Below are 17,518 nucleotides of genomic sequence, written 5' to 3'. Positions count from 1 at the left end.
GGTCGCGCTGGGCTCGCCCGGGGAGGTGAAGCGAAGCTGTGCTCGCACCCGAGCCTGTCCCGGCACAGCCGTTTGCAGGAGGCGGGTTCCCGGGTGTGTGGCTCAACCTGAGGGGCGCTCCGTTTGGCCCAGCTTTCGTAAAAATCCGTGAGGTCTCCCAGAGTCACCGGGGCTTTGGGAGAGAGCAGCGGAGAACAAAATCTTTGCCCCGCAAGAAATGCTCTTTGACCTTTTTCAGAATTTAGTGTATCCGTGTTTTTTTTATCTCTTTGTAATCTTTCAGCTTAGTGCCCTCGCTATGTTTTCTATGTATAATTTTGTCCGAGAAATAGCATTCCCTCATAGCTTTTTGTCTTGTCTTTCAGGGAGGGAGTTGCTTTCCGGTAATAGTAAAGGAACGTGATACTGAATGAAACCGCACCAACAGCATCCTCATTAGTCGGAGCCTGACTCTTTCTGCTTAATGTTGGTTTCTTTGTCATCAGGTCTGCTAAAAAATGACAGAATATAAACTTGTTGTCGTTGGAGCTGGTGGTGTAGGCAAGAGCGCCTTGACAATACAGCTAATTCAGAATCACTTTGTGGATGAATATGACCCTACAATAGAGGTAAACAGTTTTGTCTTATACTTTTTGTGAAGAGAGATTATCAGTAATAATGGTAGTTGTTTACTTTTGAACAGTTACCAGAAAAATATAGAACAAAGCTTTATAATAAAAAGAGCTCAAAGATAATGGTCAGCATTGCACCAGCATTAGAGAGGAGATTGCTGTGCTTCTTGTTCTGGCTGTGGAACAATCAGCTGCAGTAAAAAACTAACAATTTTGATCAATTAAAGTATGGTGTTAATTGCCATGTTTTGTTGGACAGTTTGGATGGACGTTTTCAGGATTTGACAAAGTATTTGCCAAATTCACTTGAAAATGCTTGGCAAAACTCTTCATGGCTTTGCATGCGACCTGTTAAATGTAACTTTTCTTTTTGATATCAAGAAAGAAAATTTATAGTACTGAAATGCGTGCATCAAGCTTTCTCAGCTCCTATCATTAGATCTGTTTCGCACAGTGAGAAATGTGTCCTGGAATGTTATGGTGAATGAAGTAAAAATTTGGAGCCTGATTTTTTTTTTTTTTTTTTTTAAAAACACACCAGTCCCTGTTTCCATATCTAGAAAAAATGTTATAAAATAGCTGCTCTAGTAGATTCTTTGAAATACATGGCACAGTTCCTCAAAATCTGAAATTGTATTTAAGCTTTAAAAGTTGCGATATTTTGAAGGTTTTTAATGAGCAGGCAAGCTCTACCTTTTAAATGTAAGAAAAATACTAGTGGTGTCTGAAATCTCCTGTGGATCGTTGGATTTAATAACCTCAAGACTGTATAAAAGGAGAAATGACACTATAATTTACCTAAGATTTGTATGTTCCTAGCACTGAAGCTCTGTAGCTTATGACTTCATTTGTATGTTTATACAATGAGGCACTTCCAAGCTCACTTGAAGGAATCACAAGGGTTTAAATCTAGGCTTAAAATGGTGAATTGGAAAATGGGTATGTGGTCATTTTCAGGTAGACATAAGCGAAAGGAGCCAGTGCCCTGAGATGATAGGAAGCTGTCTTACTTTAGCAAAGTACAGGCCTGAGTTAGTGCCCTAAATAGAGATGTGTTGGCTTGAGTTTACCTTGTGCCTGTGTGTTGTCTTGTCTCTCTATTGCATGGCCAAGTAACCTCATGTATGCTTGTAGAAGATTTTGTGAATAGACCTATGGGGAGAGGAAGAGTGTTTTACTTGCACTAGGAGAGCAGCTCTTTCAATTGCTAAGATGTGAAATCTCAAAACAACAACAACCCAAAACATGCTTAAAAAACAGAAAACACACAAAACTTACTGAGAGGAACAAGCAAAATGGGATTTTACCTTTTCCTGCAAAAGGAACTTTGGAGGATGTTGGTCTTTGTAATACTTGTTCATAATCATCTGGGTTTCTCTTAGATGAGAGGTATGTTTACGCATTATAAAAAGTACGGTGGAGGTTCTATGTTGTAAGTTGTATATAAAGCCAGAACTGTGTAAAACAATTTAGGAACACAAAAGCTTAAGTGCCAGTATTCCTAAATTGCTTGAGGGATTTTGCTAATCAACAAGATGAGTATTTTGAAGAATACCAAATACATTTTAATGTAAAATAGTAAAATAAAAATACACTTCCTTATAGAAAGAACCTAAAATCCCAGAACTGTGGCTTTTATTCAGTATTGTGCAGGATGACTGTAACACTGTGGTGTGGTCCAGAATCAGTATGTTCTTTGGAAAGAAATAAACCTTTAACCTAATGGGTTTTACCAACATCCACAAATTGTCGCATGCAACAGTATTAATCTTCTGCAACTCCTACAAGTTCGTGTCTGAGTACTAGTTTCCATTTTTGTCTTGTAAATTCTGAGATCTTGAGGATGGAGACTGTATCTTCCTACTCATGGTAAATCACCTTGCGTGCGCTCACAGTGCTATAATCATGTAGGTAAGCTTGTAGCAAAGAAATAATTCAGTTATAATAAGAGCTGTCTGTGATTTGGAGTGGCAAACAGGTTGCAGAGAATGGGCTTGTAATTGGGTTTAAATGTTTCAGTCCTTGCCTGGGCAGAACCCCATTCAGGTGGGAAGGGTTGCTTGATTGTGCTTCTGGTACAGATGCAGTTGCCGTAGTAGGGGCTGATCAAAGAACAATAGTTGTAGAGTGTTTTTTATGCAGTATGAGGAAATAAGTAAAGCTGCTTTGACCGGTAAATAATAAGAGTTAAGACGGTTCAGTAGTGTCACTACTATTGTTTCTCACTTACTACTGTTTCTTTCATTGCCATACGGCCGTTGCCAAAATACTCATTTTCCCTCGCAGACAAATAATCAAGCTAAATATTTTGGGTTAGACAGAGAAAAGAGTTCAGTGTTTGTTATCTATAGTGGATTCCATAACTACACAGTTATTGAATAATTCTTAATCTTTCCTGTGATTAACAAAATGAAACTCAACACTTCTAAAATTCTCATGTCGTGAAGACATGATGCAGTTGAAGAGAGGAGAAAATATATTAGTTACTTAATCACAGATGCATTTGCAATGTTAATGTTGTTGCTGTTTTCAGTGGAATAGACTTAATGGTTCGACAAATAACTTGTTTGGAAAATGCCAAGTTTCATGGCCTGCTTGGGTATTTTATTTACTTATATATCTGAGCATAGCAGATGATGGGGGGCAGGGGGAGGAATTAAAATGAGCGCATGTTTGGGTGGCTACTGTTATTCAAATATACATGCTTTATATATGTTTCGTAATTTCATATCTTATTTGAAGTAGATGTCCAAGCACAGTTTTAGAGCCAAGCAATTTTAAGTGTTTTTTTTAACAGTATGTACACTAACCCTTGTAAATCTGGCCTAATATACAGAACAGTTGGACTAGTGCCCTCTACTGGTCGAGGTTTGATAAGTCTTTATTTGCGATATCTTGTGGGATAATACAATTTTTAAATTTTTTCTTTTCTTTTTTTTTTTTTTTTTTTTTACAGCTTCAGCATGTTTTAGTGCTAAATATATGTCATCTTTTAAATGTCCTAGAGAAAGAACAGCTTTCCTAGTTGCCTGTCAGAGGTTTTTCAATTGGATTAGCAAAATCCCTCGGCTGATTTAGGAATACTGATATTTAAGTCTGTGTTCTTAAATGACCTATGCACCTGTGAAACTTCCACCAATATTTAGTAATAGCTTAGTCTTAGTAGCTGTGATATTTTAATATTAAATCACTGGTATAGTGGATTTTTACAAAATAATAGTTACTAGCTTAGATGGGATTTATTAAGCAGTGGTTTTTTTTTTTAGATAAATTCCATATGTACCATATAGCTGAGATTTCCTATCACATTTTCTTATCAGTGCTTGTGAACAGATGGAATTATTACTCCTTTAGCATAATTCATGCTGATTTTTATGGCTTGTGAAAGGCCAATAAAAGAAGGTTAAGTGATTAATGAAATTAAAAGTTTTTGATTCTGGCCATCTGGGTTCTGCAGTTGCATTTTGAAGCAGAAGTGCCACAAGTACTGTAGTGGCATAACTTTTCTTTTTGGTACATCCTACATTCTGTTTTGCAGGACTTGATAATTTTTACAGTATGGTAACACTTAAATTAACAGATTTTATCTTGGGTATGTTTACATTGGTATTCACCATGGTGGGGGTGGGGGTCCCAGTTAGCCTGAGCTTTTAACGTGGTGCTTCAGTTTTCTTTCCTATACTGATAAATGTGATTTCAGGTTTGATGTTTTGCAGGGGGAGGGGAAAGGCAAAAAAGCAAAGTGTTTATTGTTTCAGTAGCTTGGAAGGAAATCATAAGCTTGAATTTTCTCTCCCACATTTTTCTTTTCCTTCCACCTCAAATCCCCTTTCTAGTTAGTGACAAAACTTTCTCTCCAGAAGTCGGCAAAACAAGTATCATCTCAAAGCGTTCCTTCTTGTACCTGTGCTGTGCTTTATGCCGGTGCATCTTTGCTACTACTGCTAACATGGTAGGCATGCTAAAGCCAGCAGTTCTTAAAAGTTATTTTCTTTTCTCTTAAAAATTATTTTCTTTGATGAAAATTACCTAAGGCTTTTGTTTAGAGCTCAGTTGAGGGGAATTTCTTTTCCTTTGAAGTGCTAAGATGTAAAGGAATAATACAGGCTTTTCAAGAACTGTTTTTCATAATTTTAAACTAGCAGTCAAATTGCAAGAAGAGAAAATGAAAGCTTTGTAAATATGCCTAGTATAATGATAAAAGTTGTACTAGTACTTCACTGTGAACTGTGATAAAGGTATCATAGGACATGGGGGGATCTGCTATTGAATTTAAGTGAATTGGAATAAAGATGTGTCCTTTGGGAGGTTTTTTGGTGTGTGGTGTTTTTTTTTTTTTTCCTTTAAGCAATGAGATAGAATATTAACCTTATTTTAAAACACGTTGGAGCTTATGTATTTGTCTCAGCTGTATCAATATTTAAACGTGGCTTACAAATTTCTAAAGTAAGTTACCTACTACTTACTTGAACACTGAATTTACACTTCTGTGAAATAAATATTCCCAAAATCATGTTGGAGGTAAACTTTTATCTTTAAGGTAAACAGTCAATATTGTTTTACCTGATACTGTTAAATGTCATCCAGGCTCAAGCGAAATGTGAGATTACGGGGTTTGTTTAGTTTAAGATACTGATTCTATACAATTATCTCCTGCTTGTTTTTTAGTGCGAGCAACGGGAAAGAAGAGCGCCTTTTGTAAAAATACAAATAGATAGAAAGTACACAGGAGTAGGTATACTGTGCCTTAAAATGTGTACAAGGGAAGGAAGGTCATTCTGAATTCATCCTGAAGTTGGCTAGAATTGCAACTTTAATTCTTTAATTCCCTTCCCAGTAGCTTAGGTTCACTTCTGATTAGTGTTAAAAAGAACAATAGCAATATTGTGGTAATCTCTATCTAAAGGATCTGAAAGGTAATACCGAGATTTTGTGTTTATACCTTTTATTTGTTACAAGCACTGCTTACTGAGAATAATTCATGGCACTGCTCAATGACCTATTTTTAAAGCTTATTGACATGGTTTTATTTTGAATATGTAGATGTTTATAGAAAATAGAGTTATTGGGAAAGTAATGCTTATGTTCTTATCACTAAAACTATGTACTCATAGAAGCCTAGCACCAGAAAGAGCTGTAAATAGACATTAATATCTAGTTGCTTGGGACTTCGTACAGATTTTAGCCACTTGAATCAGTGACCTGAAAACTTTGGATTGATAGCATTGAAATAATTTGTTCCAACATCTCTGTGAACCAACTCATCAGGGCTTTTATATGACTCTGTGTTGGTCTGTCTTGGCTAAAAAGCTTGAACTTCAAATATATCAACTCAACTTTGGTAACTTAATAACAAATATCATTACATGCACCCGCTTAGGCATACAAAACAGATTTCCTGTCCCAAACACTGAAGGCTTTTTATACTTCATTTCCTTTTCAGTGGCATAGATTTTTGGAGTTGTCTTACTTGTGAACTCTTTCTGTGTTATTATTTTGTACATTGCTGTGGCACAACACTTTCGTAAACATCCATACAATGAAGGTCAAATTTTACTTTTTATATAAAATGGTAAATTGAGTGAGCTTAAACAAAGTCAAACCTTTTAAAACCAGGATTACAAGTTTCTTCAGTTCTTTTATTAACAGAGACAAAGGGGAGATGCTTTTGCTATGGATCCAATTTGTACTTTTTGTCCTTTTGGGCAAAATAAGAACACTGTCCTTTTTCTGTATGTGTGTGAGCATGTGTACTCACTGAAGATTCAGAATACAGATTATAACATGTCCTTTCAGTGCTCTTTCCACTTCTGGATTACTGTATATATGTAAATATGGGACACTACTTTCCTACTGTCATTTGTGCATCTGTAGAGTTGGAATTAATCTCTTCCGTGTTTTCAGTCATGCTCGATTTACTAGTAAACAACTTCAATATCTCCTGAGTTATAGGTGTTTGGAATCTTACTTTTTTGTGTTTAACCAAGTTTTATGTTTTTTTCTTAGGATTCCTACAGGAAGCAAGTAGTAATTGATGGAGAAACCTGTCTCTTGGATATTCTTGATACAGCAGGTCAAGAAGAATACAGTGCAATGAGGGACCAATATATGAGAACAGGGGAAGGCTTCCTGTGTGTATTTGCTATAAACAATACAAAGTCTTTTGAAGATATTCACCATTATAGGTGTGTATATTGAAAGATAATCAACTCACTGTTGTATTAGATGGATAGGTTGCTTGCTCTTCCACTAGATGATAGAATGATCTCTTACGAAATAGCATCTGAGGGGAAATTTGCAAATTAGAAATTTGCAAAATTGCAACTTATTTGTGCATTTGTAGGTCTGAAATTTTGAGTAATCTGAAAATCTGCTGCCTGGTTTGCAACTTAGGCAGACAAAATATCTGAAAGCTCTTCTGGTATAAACTAATGTGACTTAGTATTTCTGCCTGTTCATAGTGAATATTTATCTAAAGGTAAACTCTGCCCATTCCGTAGATAAAATTGTGTGCTAAGATGGAAAAACTTATGCAATTGAAATTGTACAGACAATAATGTCAATTGTTAGCTTTTGTTCTGGGCGTGGAGGGGAAATACCTGTGGAATGTTACTAGAAAAGTAACATGGATGAGCCCTGACGCTTAAGAAAGGCAGACACACAAAGTGTCAGAGGTCCAGGATGACTGCTAAAAAACAACCTGTAATTAGTTTCTTCATATTCTCTTTTTTTTTTTAATAATTAGTTTAAAATTTCAACTCATGCTTTCTTTGTCAGCTACACTAATACAGAAATATAAGCAGTCTCTAGTGATTACCGTACTGGATCATTTATAACTTAGTAGCTTACTATTATACTGAATTCTCCTTGGGTATTCTGTTAGAATGCAATGCAAATTCCACCAAAGTATTAGCAGTACTAGTTTAAGATTAGTCCCAAACACATAATGCTAAGCTATTTGTAGTTGGGCATTTGTAATGCTGTCAGATCTATGTTGCTGTGTGGTGGAGGAGTGTTTTGCTATCAGTATTACCCACAAACCCAACATCTACTCATAAGCTGAAGTTGCACATTTTTGTTATGAATAGAAGTCAGTTCTTCATTTAAGGTGGGATGCCATGACAGTTTAAGGTAATCGAAGTCAGGAGGTGCAACTGCCTGATCATATAGTTTCATTTTCTCCTGTATGCCAGCACATCAGCTCCTTTGACTGAGTAGTATGCTGATGTGAGTAGCTAAACAGGTAGATGCCTACCTCCAGAAATAGTTCACTGCTGGCTTATCTCCCTGGAGCAGCTGCGGGATCAGGGGAGTACTGTTGCAAATGAGGAGCAAAATTGCCGCATACTAACCCAGGGAGAGATCAATATTGAGAATGTGGGCACTTTTTCAGGTCTGTTTATTTTTTATATTTAAAATGACCTAGCCAGCCTTTCTATAAATTTCATTATATATAAAATGTTCTAATTGAATGTAGTGGTACTGGTGACTTAAAAAAAAGAAACAGTTAAGAGTTAGCACAGCAGGAGTAACAAATTAAAAAAACGTATCTATTGCTCTCAGAAAAAACATAAACTTCTCTTCATTATCTAGGCAGATTATTACAAATGGGTTTCCTCTGCTTGTAGAGGAAGAAGGGACAAAGGTAAGATAGATGTTGATGTAAGGGGAAGAAGGAGCATAGAGGGTTTTATGTGGCATTTTTGTTTGTAAAGAGAGAGTTGCAGAGTTGCATAAAAAGGCCTTCCCAGTTTATTTCAAAGAATGTTGTGAGTTGAATGCTGGAGTTTCTACTGTGCATTCGCACATCTGTGGATGACCTTGCAGACTGAAGCTGAAGGCTTATAAATAAGTAACTGAAAACAGTGACTATATTAATTAAGGAACGTACTGCTAGATTATTTGGGAAGGCAAAAGTAATGAAATTAATGATTGTTATTTGAGATTCTTGAGAAGTACATCTAACTAGTTTCAAGATGCTTTCTAACTAGTGTTTGAAAGGACTCCCTTACCAAATTTCTTTTTGTAGAGAACCAGACCAGTGGTCTTCAAAGGTTAAAAACCCCTGTCTAAATGCAGAGTTTGTAATGCTGTCTTTAACTGAAAAAACAAACAAAAAAATCCAACCCCCCCAAAAACCAAACCAAAATCGAGACAACAGGCCTAGGGCTTTTGACAGTGTTTTATCTTAGCAAGTGAATTGAGTATTACGAGTGCTGAGTATGAGAGAGAAGTAGTAAGATTTATACCAGAGCTTCCAAGACTTGTTCTGGCACTAGCTGTTAAAAACTAAGGGGGAGAGGGAGGGAAAAGTGTGATGACTTCAAAATCTATAGTAGTTTGCAAAATGTCAGCCTCTTTTTTGAAATAAGGTGATAAACTTGATGGTGACAGGATTGGTCAGTTTATTTTTTGGTGGCTTCTAATAGTGTATGTGCAGCAAATTAACATAAAGAATGATATTGGAATCTGTTAATTTAATTTTGTTTCATTGTTTTGAAATGTACCATATAAACTATCAATACCTACTAAATAAAATGTCTTGTCTTTTCTTTTCTTTTTTTTTTTTTTTTTTTTTTTAGGGAACAAATAAAGAGAGTTAAAGACTCTGAAGATGTCCCAATGGTGCTAGTAGGAAACAAATGTGATTTGCCTTCCAGAACAGTAGATACAAAACAAGCTCAGGATTTAGCAAGAAGTTACGGAATTCCTTTCATTGAAACATCAGCAAAGACAAGACAGGTAAAGCTCAAAGCTTACGAGATACAAATGTAGAACTCTCATCTGAATTATCATAATGTTAATTATTCTAGGCATTGACAATTGCTTGGTCATATCAATAGATATGTTTCTCCAGAGTAGAAATTCTTGTGGTGTCCGTTTCTGTCAACTCACTGACAGCTGGTAATTGTTTATTAATGAGTTATTTGCTTCAGTTGCACAAACTCAAAGAATGAGATCTGGGCTGCTATTACTCTCCACTGTCAGACGGTTGCAGCATTTTTAATGTTGTGATAGGTATTAATAGAATAAAAAGCACTTCTACTTAGAGGTGAAATGCTTTTTTCCTCAGCAAGAGGATTAAGCAGACAAACAGCTAATTAGTTTATTGTTTTAAGCCTTTTCGTTAGTAAAAAAAAGTTTTTCTTTAAGGCATTGATTCAGCATTAGTGGGCCAAGCTTGATACACCTTTTTTTATAGCTAAGCAATTGACCATAAGTCTCTTTTGAAATTACTGGATTAATTGTTTGTGTAAACTGGTACTCTTCTAAGACTTCAGAGCTCACTTTATTGTACCCCACTGGTATAGGTGGAAGAGGCAGCCATTAGGGTCCTTTCAGTGCTTCTCTCAGGGTTTGCTGGGACAAAGGTGCACGTAGTGGTACATCTGTGTATTCAGGAGAAGAGAAGCTGTACAGATACAGATGAAACTGGTTCTGTACTTCTGGAAGAAAGCATTCTTTTTGAAAAATGCTGATTTGTGGTTTTTCTTTTAAGAGTAAAGACTTACTATCAGTACAAATTAGATCAGGCCTGAGTGGCCGAATAACTCATGCTCTCTGCATAATCAGAGGTGTTAAATGCAAGTTACGGGAATTAGGTGTAGCAGAAGGAGGCAAACGAGCAGAATACTGCAATTTGAGTAACGGCTCAATGTAACTGCTAAATAGATTCACCTTCATCACTTGGCAGAATTTCCTCATAGACAGTATGTAAGTTATTTTTGGATATAAGAAAAGAATATTTTATTAGTGCAAATTTGCTACACCCACCCAAGTTCCTGACAAGTTGAAACCTGGTCTAATTAGTAAAACTTTACAGAGGAATCAAAGGAATGCTAACTTTTGGCAATAGAGAAAGTCTCTGTTGTGTAGTTCTGTTTTTTTAATCCTACCTAACTTTAATGGCTGAGAATAAACTAGGCCACAAGAGTGTTCTGAAGAACGTAGCATATAAGTGGACTGAGTAATTACAGTGTTTTTGTTTGGAAGGTCCTGTATTAGTGGCTGTCATTGAGATGTTAGGATAAAAAAGGAAGAACTCTGAAATCACGTTTGAGGTTTGAAATAGTAGAAGTTCTGTACTAACATCTAGATTTTACTTTGTTCAGTCTGTTGTGTAGAGTGTCAGGCTTTGTTTAGGAAATACTCCTTTTGCATAGCCACTTTTAATGAAAGTCTGTTGATATGATGATTTCTTCTCCCCACCCCACCTGCAGGTTACTCCTACAAGCAGCCCCACCATGTCTAGCCAATACAAAATTGCAAGCTCAAAAATCTCTGTTCCTGTTCGGTTTTATAATCTCTGTTTACACAAAATAGTATCTGCTTTTTGATTTCAGACTTTTAGGAGGTCTGATGGAGATTTGTACTTGTTTCAGAGAACAATAGATCAGTCATATAGGAACTGTTATTCTATAATTTGACTTCTTTTATCTGTGACTTTATATTTCTGGAGGTGCCAACTGAAATGTTGTAGAAGGGACTTTGTTGGCTTTTGTTTTTCAAAGCAGGGCTTTATACCCTCTACAGGTGAGGAGTCCTTAAAAGTGTCTCATGGATTTTAAAATAAAGGTACCCAATAAACTTTTTTGAGAATGTTGGGTTCTAAAAGTTGGAACCACTAGGTACGGTTGCTGATTCTTTCGCAGTGCTGTTCATAACGTGCTGTGTTATGAAACTGCTTCATAAGATGCTGTGTTAACAAAATATTTTTGAGAAGGCAAAAGGGAATTGGAGGAAGAACCTAATCTTTAATTACAGCAAGATCATCTAAATATTTGTGTATGTGTTTGTGTATATATGTGTATACATATGCATTTACATATTATGATTTTTCAGTCACACTGGCATATATAAAAAATATATGCATATATATGTACACACACACACACCATCTTCCAAAGTTACTTTTTAAATGAGGGGATTCAAATCATTTTGCAAGCTGCATGTGGCCCATGGACTGTATTTTTATTGGGCAGAATTGAATCCTTCGCTAATAAATAAATAAATAAGAATCTGGTCCTCTCTGGTTACATGCAGAACTTCCAAGTATGAACAAATGTAGCTGGTGTTCTGGTAACTTCTGGAGTCTGTAGAAAGTCTGACATGAATACTTAGAAGTAGGAACCTTCTTTTCCTTTCCTGTACCCCTACCACCACACTGAAACGTCAGCACTAATGCCCTGTTGAAGGGGCCCTCACCATCTTCTTGCTTCCTTCCCCATGCCCTGCTTCTGCTGGAGCTCGGAGAGAATCAGAAAGGTTTCTGGGGAAGGAAAGAGGGGAGATGGAAATGGAAAGGAGTTGGCCATGGAGTCTGTTTTGATTGCCAAGACACTCTTTTTAAATGATGGCATTGTATGCTCATGCAAAATGATATTTCAGTTCCAAATAATTCAGTTTTTAAGACTTTCAAAAATTCATAGACAAGGTCAAAATAGGAAAGATGAAAAACACTGAAATGAAGTGCAGAAATAAGTTGTTCTAAAAGTTAGTGTGTTTGTTTTTATTTGGTTCTGACTGGCAGTAAAGATGTAAGCTTTAACTTACTGCAAAAAGGTGGTGTTTTAAGCCAGATAACTCTGTGAATTTTCATACAAATCATTGAGTTCATCAGTTAAACATTACCTTAGTGGACCCTACAACTTGTGTATAAGGCTGTAGATTATTGATTTTTTTTAATTAGACCACTGACTGAAATGAATATAATGTAATTTATGAAAATAATCTTGTTTCTAAATGTAAACACATGTCAATACTGGTGGTTTTGTAAGGCATGTTGCATCACTTATACTCGTCCTTTCACAATCCTTATGCAGAAGGATGTGAATTTCTTAAGTTTATTTTGATAGCTGTTTTTGCTTTTCTCTCTTTGACATTAGCTTTAAATTCAAATTCTTTCCTGTCCACATGAGCATATAGCTCCCAATATTATCAATAATATCAATGAGCGATGAGAGGCAAACTTGATTTATCCCCACGAAGGCTGCATCCTGTATTCTTAACTGGGCTTCCATTTGCCTGTGAGTTACACAAGGAAAAGCTGGAAGGCTGTACCCCAAATGTGGTTTGACTGTATGATTTTGTTTTCCTTGGAACATTTCAACTGTCCTGCTAGTATTGAATTCAAAGGAAAAGCAGATATATGGGCATTATTGTAAGAATAGTAAGGCATTCACCAAAGCATTAGGTCTTGTTGAGAATATATACTTAAAACACACTTTGGAAGTTTTAATGAAGAAGGTGACATAAATCACAGGGATGCTGTTAAAAAAGCATTGTAGTTATTTCAGCTGTCTGATGTACAATAGGTTAGGCCCCAAACTTGTAATGAAAACAAGTTGAGAACCTGTGCCTGGTCTGGTGAAGTAATCGGTACAGTATTTACAGAACTTCATTCCTACATCTCAGTTAAGATTCATGAGTAACTGATAATTTAGGCAGTTTGCTTGAACCAACTTGCCATTTTTTTTAGGGATTTGTCATATCTGTTTAATGATATTGTATGTGTTTCACTCCAAGCCATTTTTAATGTAGTTCATGTGTACAGGTTCCATTTTAAAAATTTGTTTTCAATTACTTATAACTTTGTCAGACTTCACAATGTGGGTTGAGTTTTTTCATGTGACTTTTTTGTTGTAAGGTAAAACTTTTCAAAAAAGTTTAGTCCTGCCCAAGAACAAGGCCCCAAGAAAAAGAAAAGTTTTGATAATGTTGAAACAAATTCTGGCATCCAACTTGTGTGCTGAATGACTCCAGGATGCTGAGGAAACAGGTTTGTTATTTACCTAATGTAAAGATAAATAGGTGTAGCAAAAAAGGGATGTATGTGCACAACGGGTGAAATTCAGGTAGGACAGACAGCTGTAATTCTGGCACTTCTTAACTTTGGAGTGATTAACTTTGTAACTTTAATCATGATTTTGTGCAATATTTAATACGAATTTACTGATGTATGTCTGGTATTTAACCATCATAAGATAACATGATCAGCTTAACACCCGCTCCCTCCCTCCCCAAACTAGTGGAGGTTCTGCATGGGGCTGAGTTGTAGTAATGTTGCCAAACAGTCCTTTGAAGTACTATGTCTTTTCTAGAGACAGCAAAAAATTAGCCTTAACCTATAAGCTAAATGTTACGTGAGCTAGTAGATTTTTGCAGGTTTCTGTGTTCTCCAGTACTGGCTAGGCTGACCTTACCACTACAAAGTTTTATGTTGGGAGTGCTTTTATGCAAATGAGTAGCATGCTTTTGGTCGTGTCCTCATGAATAATTTTGATTTTATTTGTCTAACGGTTGTTTTCAGGAGACCAACTCTGATAAAGTGTATAAAGGTGGACATAGAACACTTTAGAGATGTCAAGGCTAATTTTCACCAGTTTCCTTTAAGCGCTATTTACAGAAACAGAACATGTGAAAATTCCCATTTGTACTTTGGTCTGTATTTGAAATAGTCTCTCTTTGCGCATAGTCATATTTTAAACTGAATGTTTGGCTGTCTCCTAGCAGTCAAAAGCATCTTGAAAACATTGCCTGGAGGTCATGGGTTCTTTGGGCTGTTAAAGTAAACAGCAGTTGAGATTTTGAAGCTTTTAATATCTGCCAAAGGATATTTTTGCTTCCAGTTCTGACAGCTAAAAGAACTGGTTAATCATATTTTAGATATATGGTCCATGCCCAAGGAAAAAATACTGAAGAATCTTAAAAGAAATGGATATTAAAATGACTTCTTAAGCTTGTAAGACTGGCACCTGGCTCTTTAAAATGTCACCTTGTGCTAATGAAATTAGCAAATCTGTATAAATTTTCTTTCAGAACAATTTCTTTCAACAGGATTCATAAGACTGTTCTTGGTGATGGCAGTAGTAACAATTTCTTTTCTCACTCTGTCTCTGTCTCTCCCTCTCTCTGCATTGCTAAAGCAAATTACAGCTCCTGTTGGTGATGGGAAAGTTGGCAATAAACGTTGACTGAAGAATTGTTATCTAATTATTCATGTGAAATCTCCATAATCAAATTATGTATTTCTACTGCAAAACAGTAGATTTGCAAATATGTTGATTCTTGTACAGCCTGTGCTTTGGCACGTAGCAGCTGATCAATGTTTACTGTTTCCTCTTCAGGAATAAACTTCCATTCCTTCTAGGAGAACATGAAACTATGAGCTTTACTTGGTTTTTGCTGATTTTTAATGGCTTCCTTCACGGTTTGCAAACTCTCAGACCTGGAATGTAAGACGACTTGTCACTTTGTCAATACTTCATTACATCCTAACAGGGCACATTGTATATACCAGAGAAATACAATCCGAGAAATAAATCTAATTCATTTAATCTTTAAATTCAAGTAGCTGTAGTTCAGAAGAACCCTCAGATAAGCAGCAGTGTGTTAAGAATGAGTCTTAAATGTGATAACCTATGGCACAGTTCATGCAAAATGACCCAGTAACTGTGGCAGTGAATGTTAGCTATTTTTGTTACAAGGTGCATAATATGAAGATGGTTGGAGAGATAATTTATGGAAAATCTGCCGAATAAAAGCCCAGATTGTGCGTTTGGGTAATAATAAAGTTTTGGGGCTTAAATGGTTGTACTGGTTTCCACAATCATAAGTCTGTTCTGTTTTTATTTTCAAATAATGAGTTTGTATTAAATTGTAATTTAAATTGTAATTGTAACAACCCTGTTGATCTGACTGAGGAGACAAGTAATGAGATGGACAGTAAGGCAGAGGAGAGATTTGCTCTCCCCTTTAAAAGCTGCAGCTAAACATTTTGCATCTTGTTATAACAAGAACATCCTCACGGATTTACCTAAATTTTTAAGTTTATGCACAGATACAATCAGTTTAAAATAACAGATATTTTAATTTAAAGCTGGTGCTGTACCTCTTTATCTTATATTTGCTTAAAGATTTCTTCAGTCCTCATACTTTTTTTAGGTTTTTTTTAAATGCTTATGGTATCCTCATCTCCAAGTGGCCTAAACACAAAGCTGCAGAAAGGTAGGGTGTGAGACCAGAGAAGTAAAACACATAGCTCTGTCATCCCTGGAATACTTGAAGAGCTCTCTTAACCAGAGAAAAATCTGAGCTGCAGAACTTCACAGGCTGTTTGCACTTAGTTGTCATTATGGGACCCTAGCAGTTGCCTGAGTCTGGCCCAGAGAGAACAGATTAGGTGTGCCTTGTACGTTGATGTGAACCAAGCCTTTAAACGTGGTGATAATGAACTTGTTACTTTTTCTGCATGGAAGAATAGCTTCTATAATTACAATAAGCAATTACTTTTGAAAGTTACTTTGAAATATAATATACTTAAGGTGCTTCTTAAAAGCACTTTGCCATGACTCAAATATCCCTTTTCCTAAACAGCATAGTGCTTGCTCTGTAAAGTAAGTAGCTTTAAAAACAATATTGCCCAAAATTTAGTATTCTAAAATTAGTATTCTTAGGAGATTTTATTTCTTTGTATCTTTTTAGGAAATTACCTGTTTAGACTTTTTCTATACTTTGTTAGTTTGTTCCACAGATTTTTGCAAAGAAAGTATACCTTCTTATATAAAGAACAGAACATAAATGAGCTTACTTTTCATTGCCTGCCCAAACAGTAACAGGTTCTCACTTTGGTTAAGAAGTGAAAATAGGTAGTTAACTGTGTGTGTTTCTAAGTACCCCCTGTTACCAATCTAGTAAGGTTTTGTGCCTGCTAAATACATCCATGTCCACAAAAATGTGTGAAAAGATTCAGTAACACAAACGGTATTATTTTCAACATGGTGTGCAATGGAAGAAAATAATTCTTTCTTTTTTTTTTTACTGTGTTACCTTGCACAGTAAAAAAGGAGTGCTTGAAGTGTAGATATTCACAGTAATTGGTAATCTATAAATTAGTGTGTGTCTCTTTTGCTTACATTAAAAAGTATTTATCAAGCAGCAAATGTGCAAGCCCAGCATTTTAAATATATAAATGGAAATCCATATACTTCTCTCAAGTAAAGCTCATAATTTCAGTGGTTTTGTTGTGGTTCTTTCCCCTGCCATGGGTGTCCCAATATGTCACGATTGTTAATGAAGCAGTTTTTAAGGAGTTGTGTTTTACAATGCAGAGAGTGGAGGATGCTTTTTATACATTGGTGCGAGAGATTCGACAGTACAGAGTGAAAAAAATCAGCAAAGAAGAAAAGACTCCAGGGTGCGTGAAAATTAAAAAATGCCTTGTAATGTGAACAGGGTAAGTTTTGTAATGTGACAGGGTAAGTTTTGTAATGTAACAGGGTAAGTTTTACAAATTGCTTGCCAAATGAAAATGATTGACAGTGTCTTGCAAATCAGACATTTTATGGTTAATTGATGACATAATTTAAGATATAAAACCAATCAGATTTCAGTATAGTAGTCCTGAATAATACTCCTAGCAAACAACCAAGTACTACGGATTCGCTTTGTTTCATGGGTTTTTGATAAATAGATTAACAAGAAGTCTTTACTGCATGTGAAGTTATCCATCTGTGAAACGGAGACCTGGTTTTGTGTGTGAAGAAGTTAAGAGGAAAAAGTTTTATTACAGATATATTGCAGATACCGTTGAAGTGAATATTGATTGGATCTTCAGGTTGAACTGAGGGGAGAGGATCATAATGTTTATAGTCCTTCTCAGATGCAGAAACAGGAGGTTTCTAATCCAGCAAAACAGTGTCTGGCTAGCAGCTGGTGTACAGGATTTCTTAATTCTTAGGCCCTTCCTTATGCCATGCCATTTTCCCCTTGTTTTCCCCCATCTTAAACAATTTATCATTTCCAGAAATACATGAGTTTTCTTTTTTGTCAACTATAATGTCATGAGTGATCCAGATTTGGACAAAATGGTAGGGTTTCACGTTTTTGAGAGCCTTTACAAGGGGTGG

The 17,518-nt window shown here is 36.0% G+C and overlaps 1 protein-coding gene across 1 annotated transcript; it reads left to right on the top strand.

Moving 5' to 3' along the window:
- Window positions 1-306: 306 nt before the first annotated feature.
- Window positions 307-16,840, top strand: LOC104071114 (GTPase KRas). The gene is made up of 4 exons (XM_009586186.1): window positions 307-608; window positions 6,618-6,796; window positions 9,194-9,353; window positions 16,721-16,840. Exons 1-4 carry the CDS (start codon window positions 498-500, stop codon window positions 16,838-16,840), a joined length of 570 nt encoding a protein of 189 aa, XP_009584481.1. The 5' UTR covers window positions 307-497.
- Window positions 16,841-17,518: the final 678 nt, after the last annotated feature.

Source organism: Fulmarus glacialis, unplaced genomic scaffold (genome assembly GCF_000690835.1).
Source record: "Fulmarus glacialis isolate BGI_N327 unplaced genomic scaffold, ASM69083v1 Scaffold38129, whole genome shotgun sequence".
Lineage (NCBI taxonomy): Eukaryota > Metazoa > Chordata > Aves > Procellariiformes > Procellariidae > Fulmarus > Fulmarus glacialis.
The sequence above is the reverse complement of the archived record's forward strand: the minus strand, read 5'-3'. Positions and strand labels throughout refer to the sequence as shown.

Excerpts from the sequence above, each read along its gene's own strand:
- LOC104071114 (XM_009586186.1), top strand. The coding sequence starts at position 498 with ATGACAGAATATAAACTTGTTGTCGTTGGAGCTGGTGGTGTAGGCAAG. Across the intron at positions 6,797-9,193 it reads GAAGATATTCACCATTATAG|GGAACAAATAAAGAGAGTTA; the intron begins GTGTGTATATTG and ends TTTTTTTTTTAG. Across the intron at positions 9,354-16,720 it reads CATCAGCAAAGACAAGACAG|AGAGTGGAGGATGCTTTTTA; the intron begins GTAAAGCTCAAA and ends TTTACAATGCAG.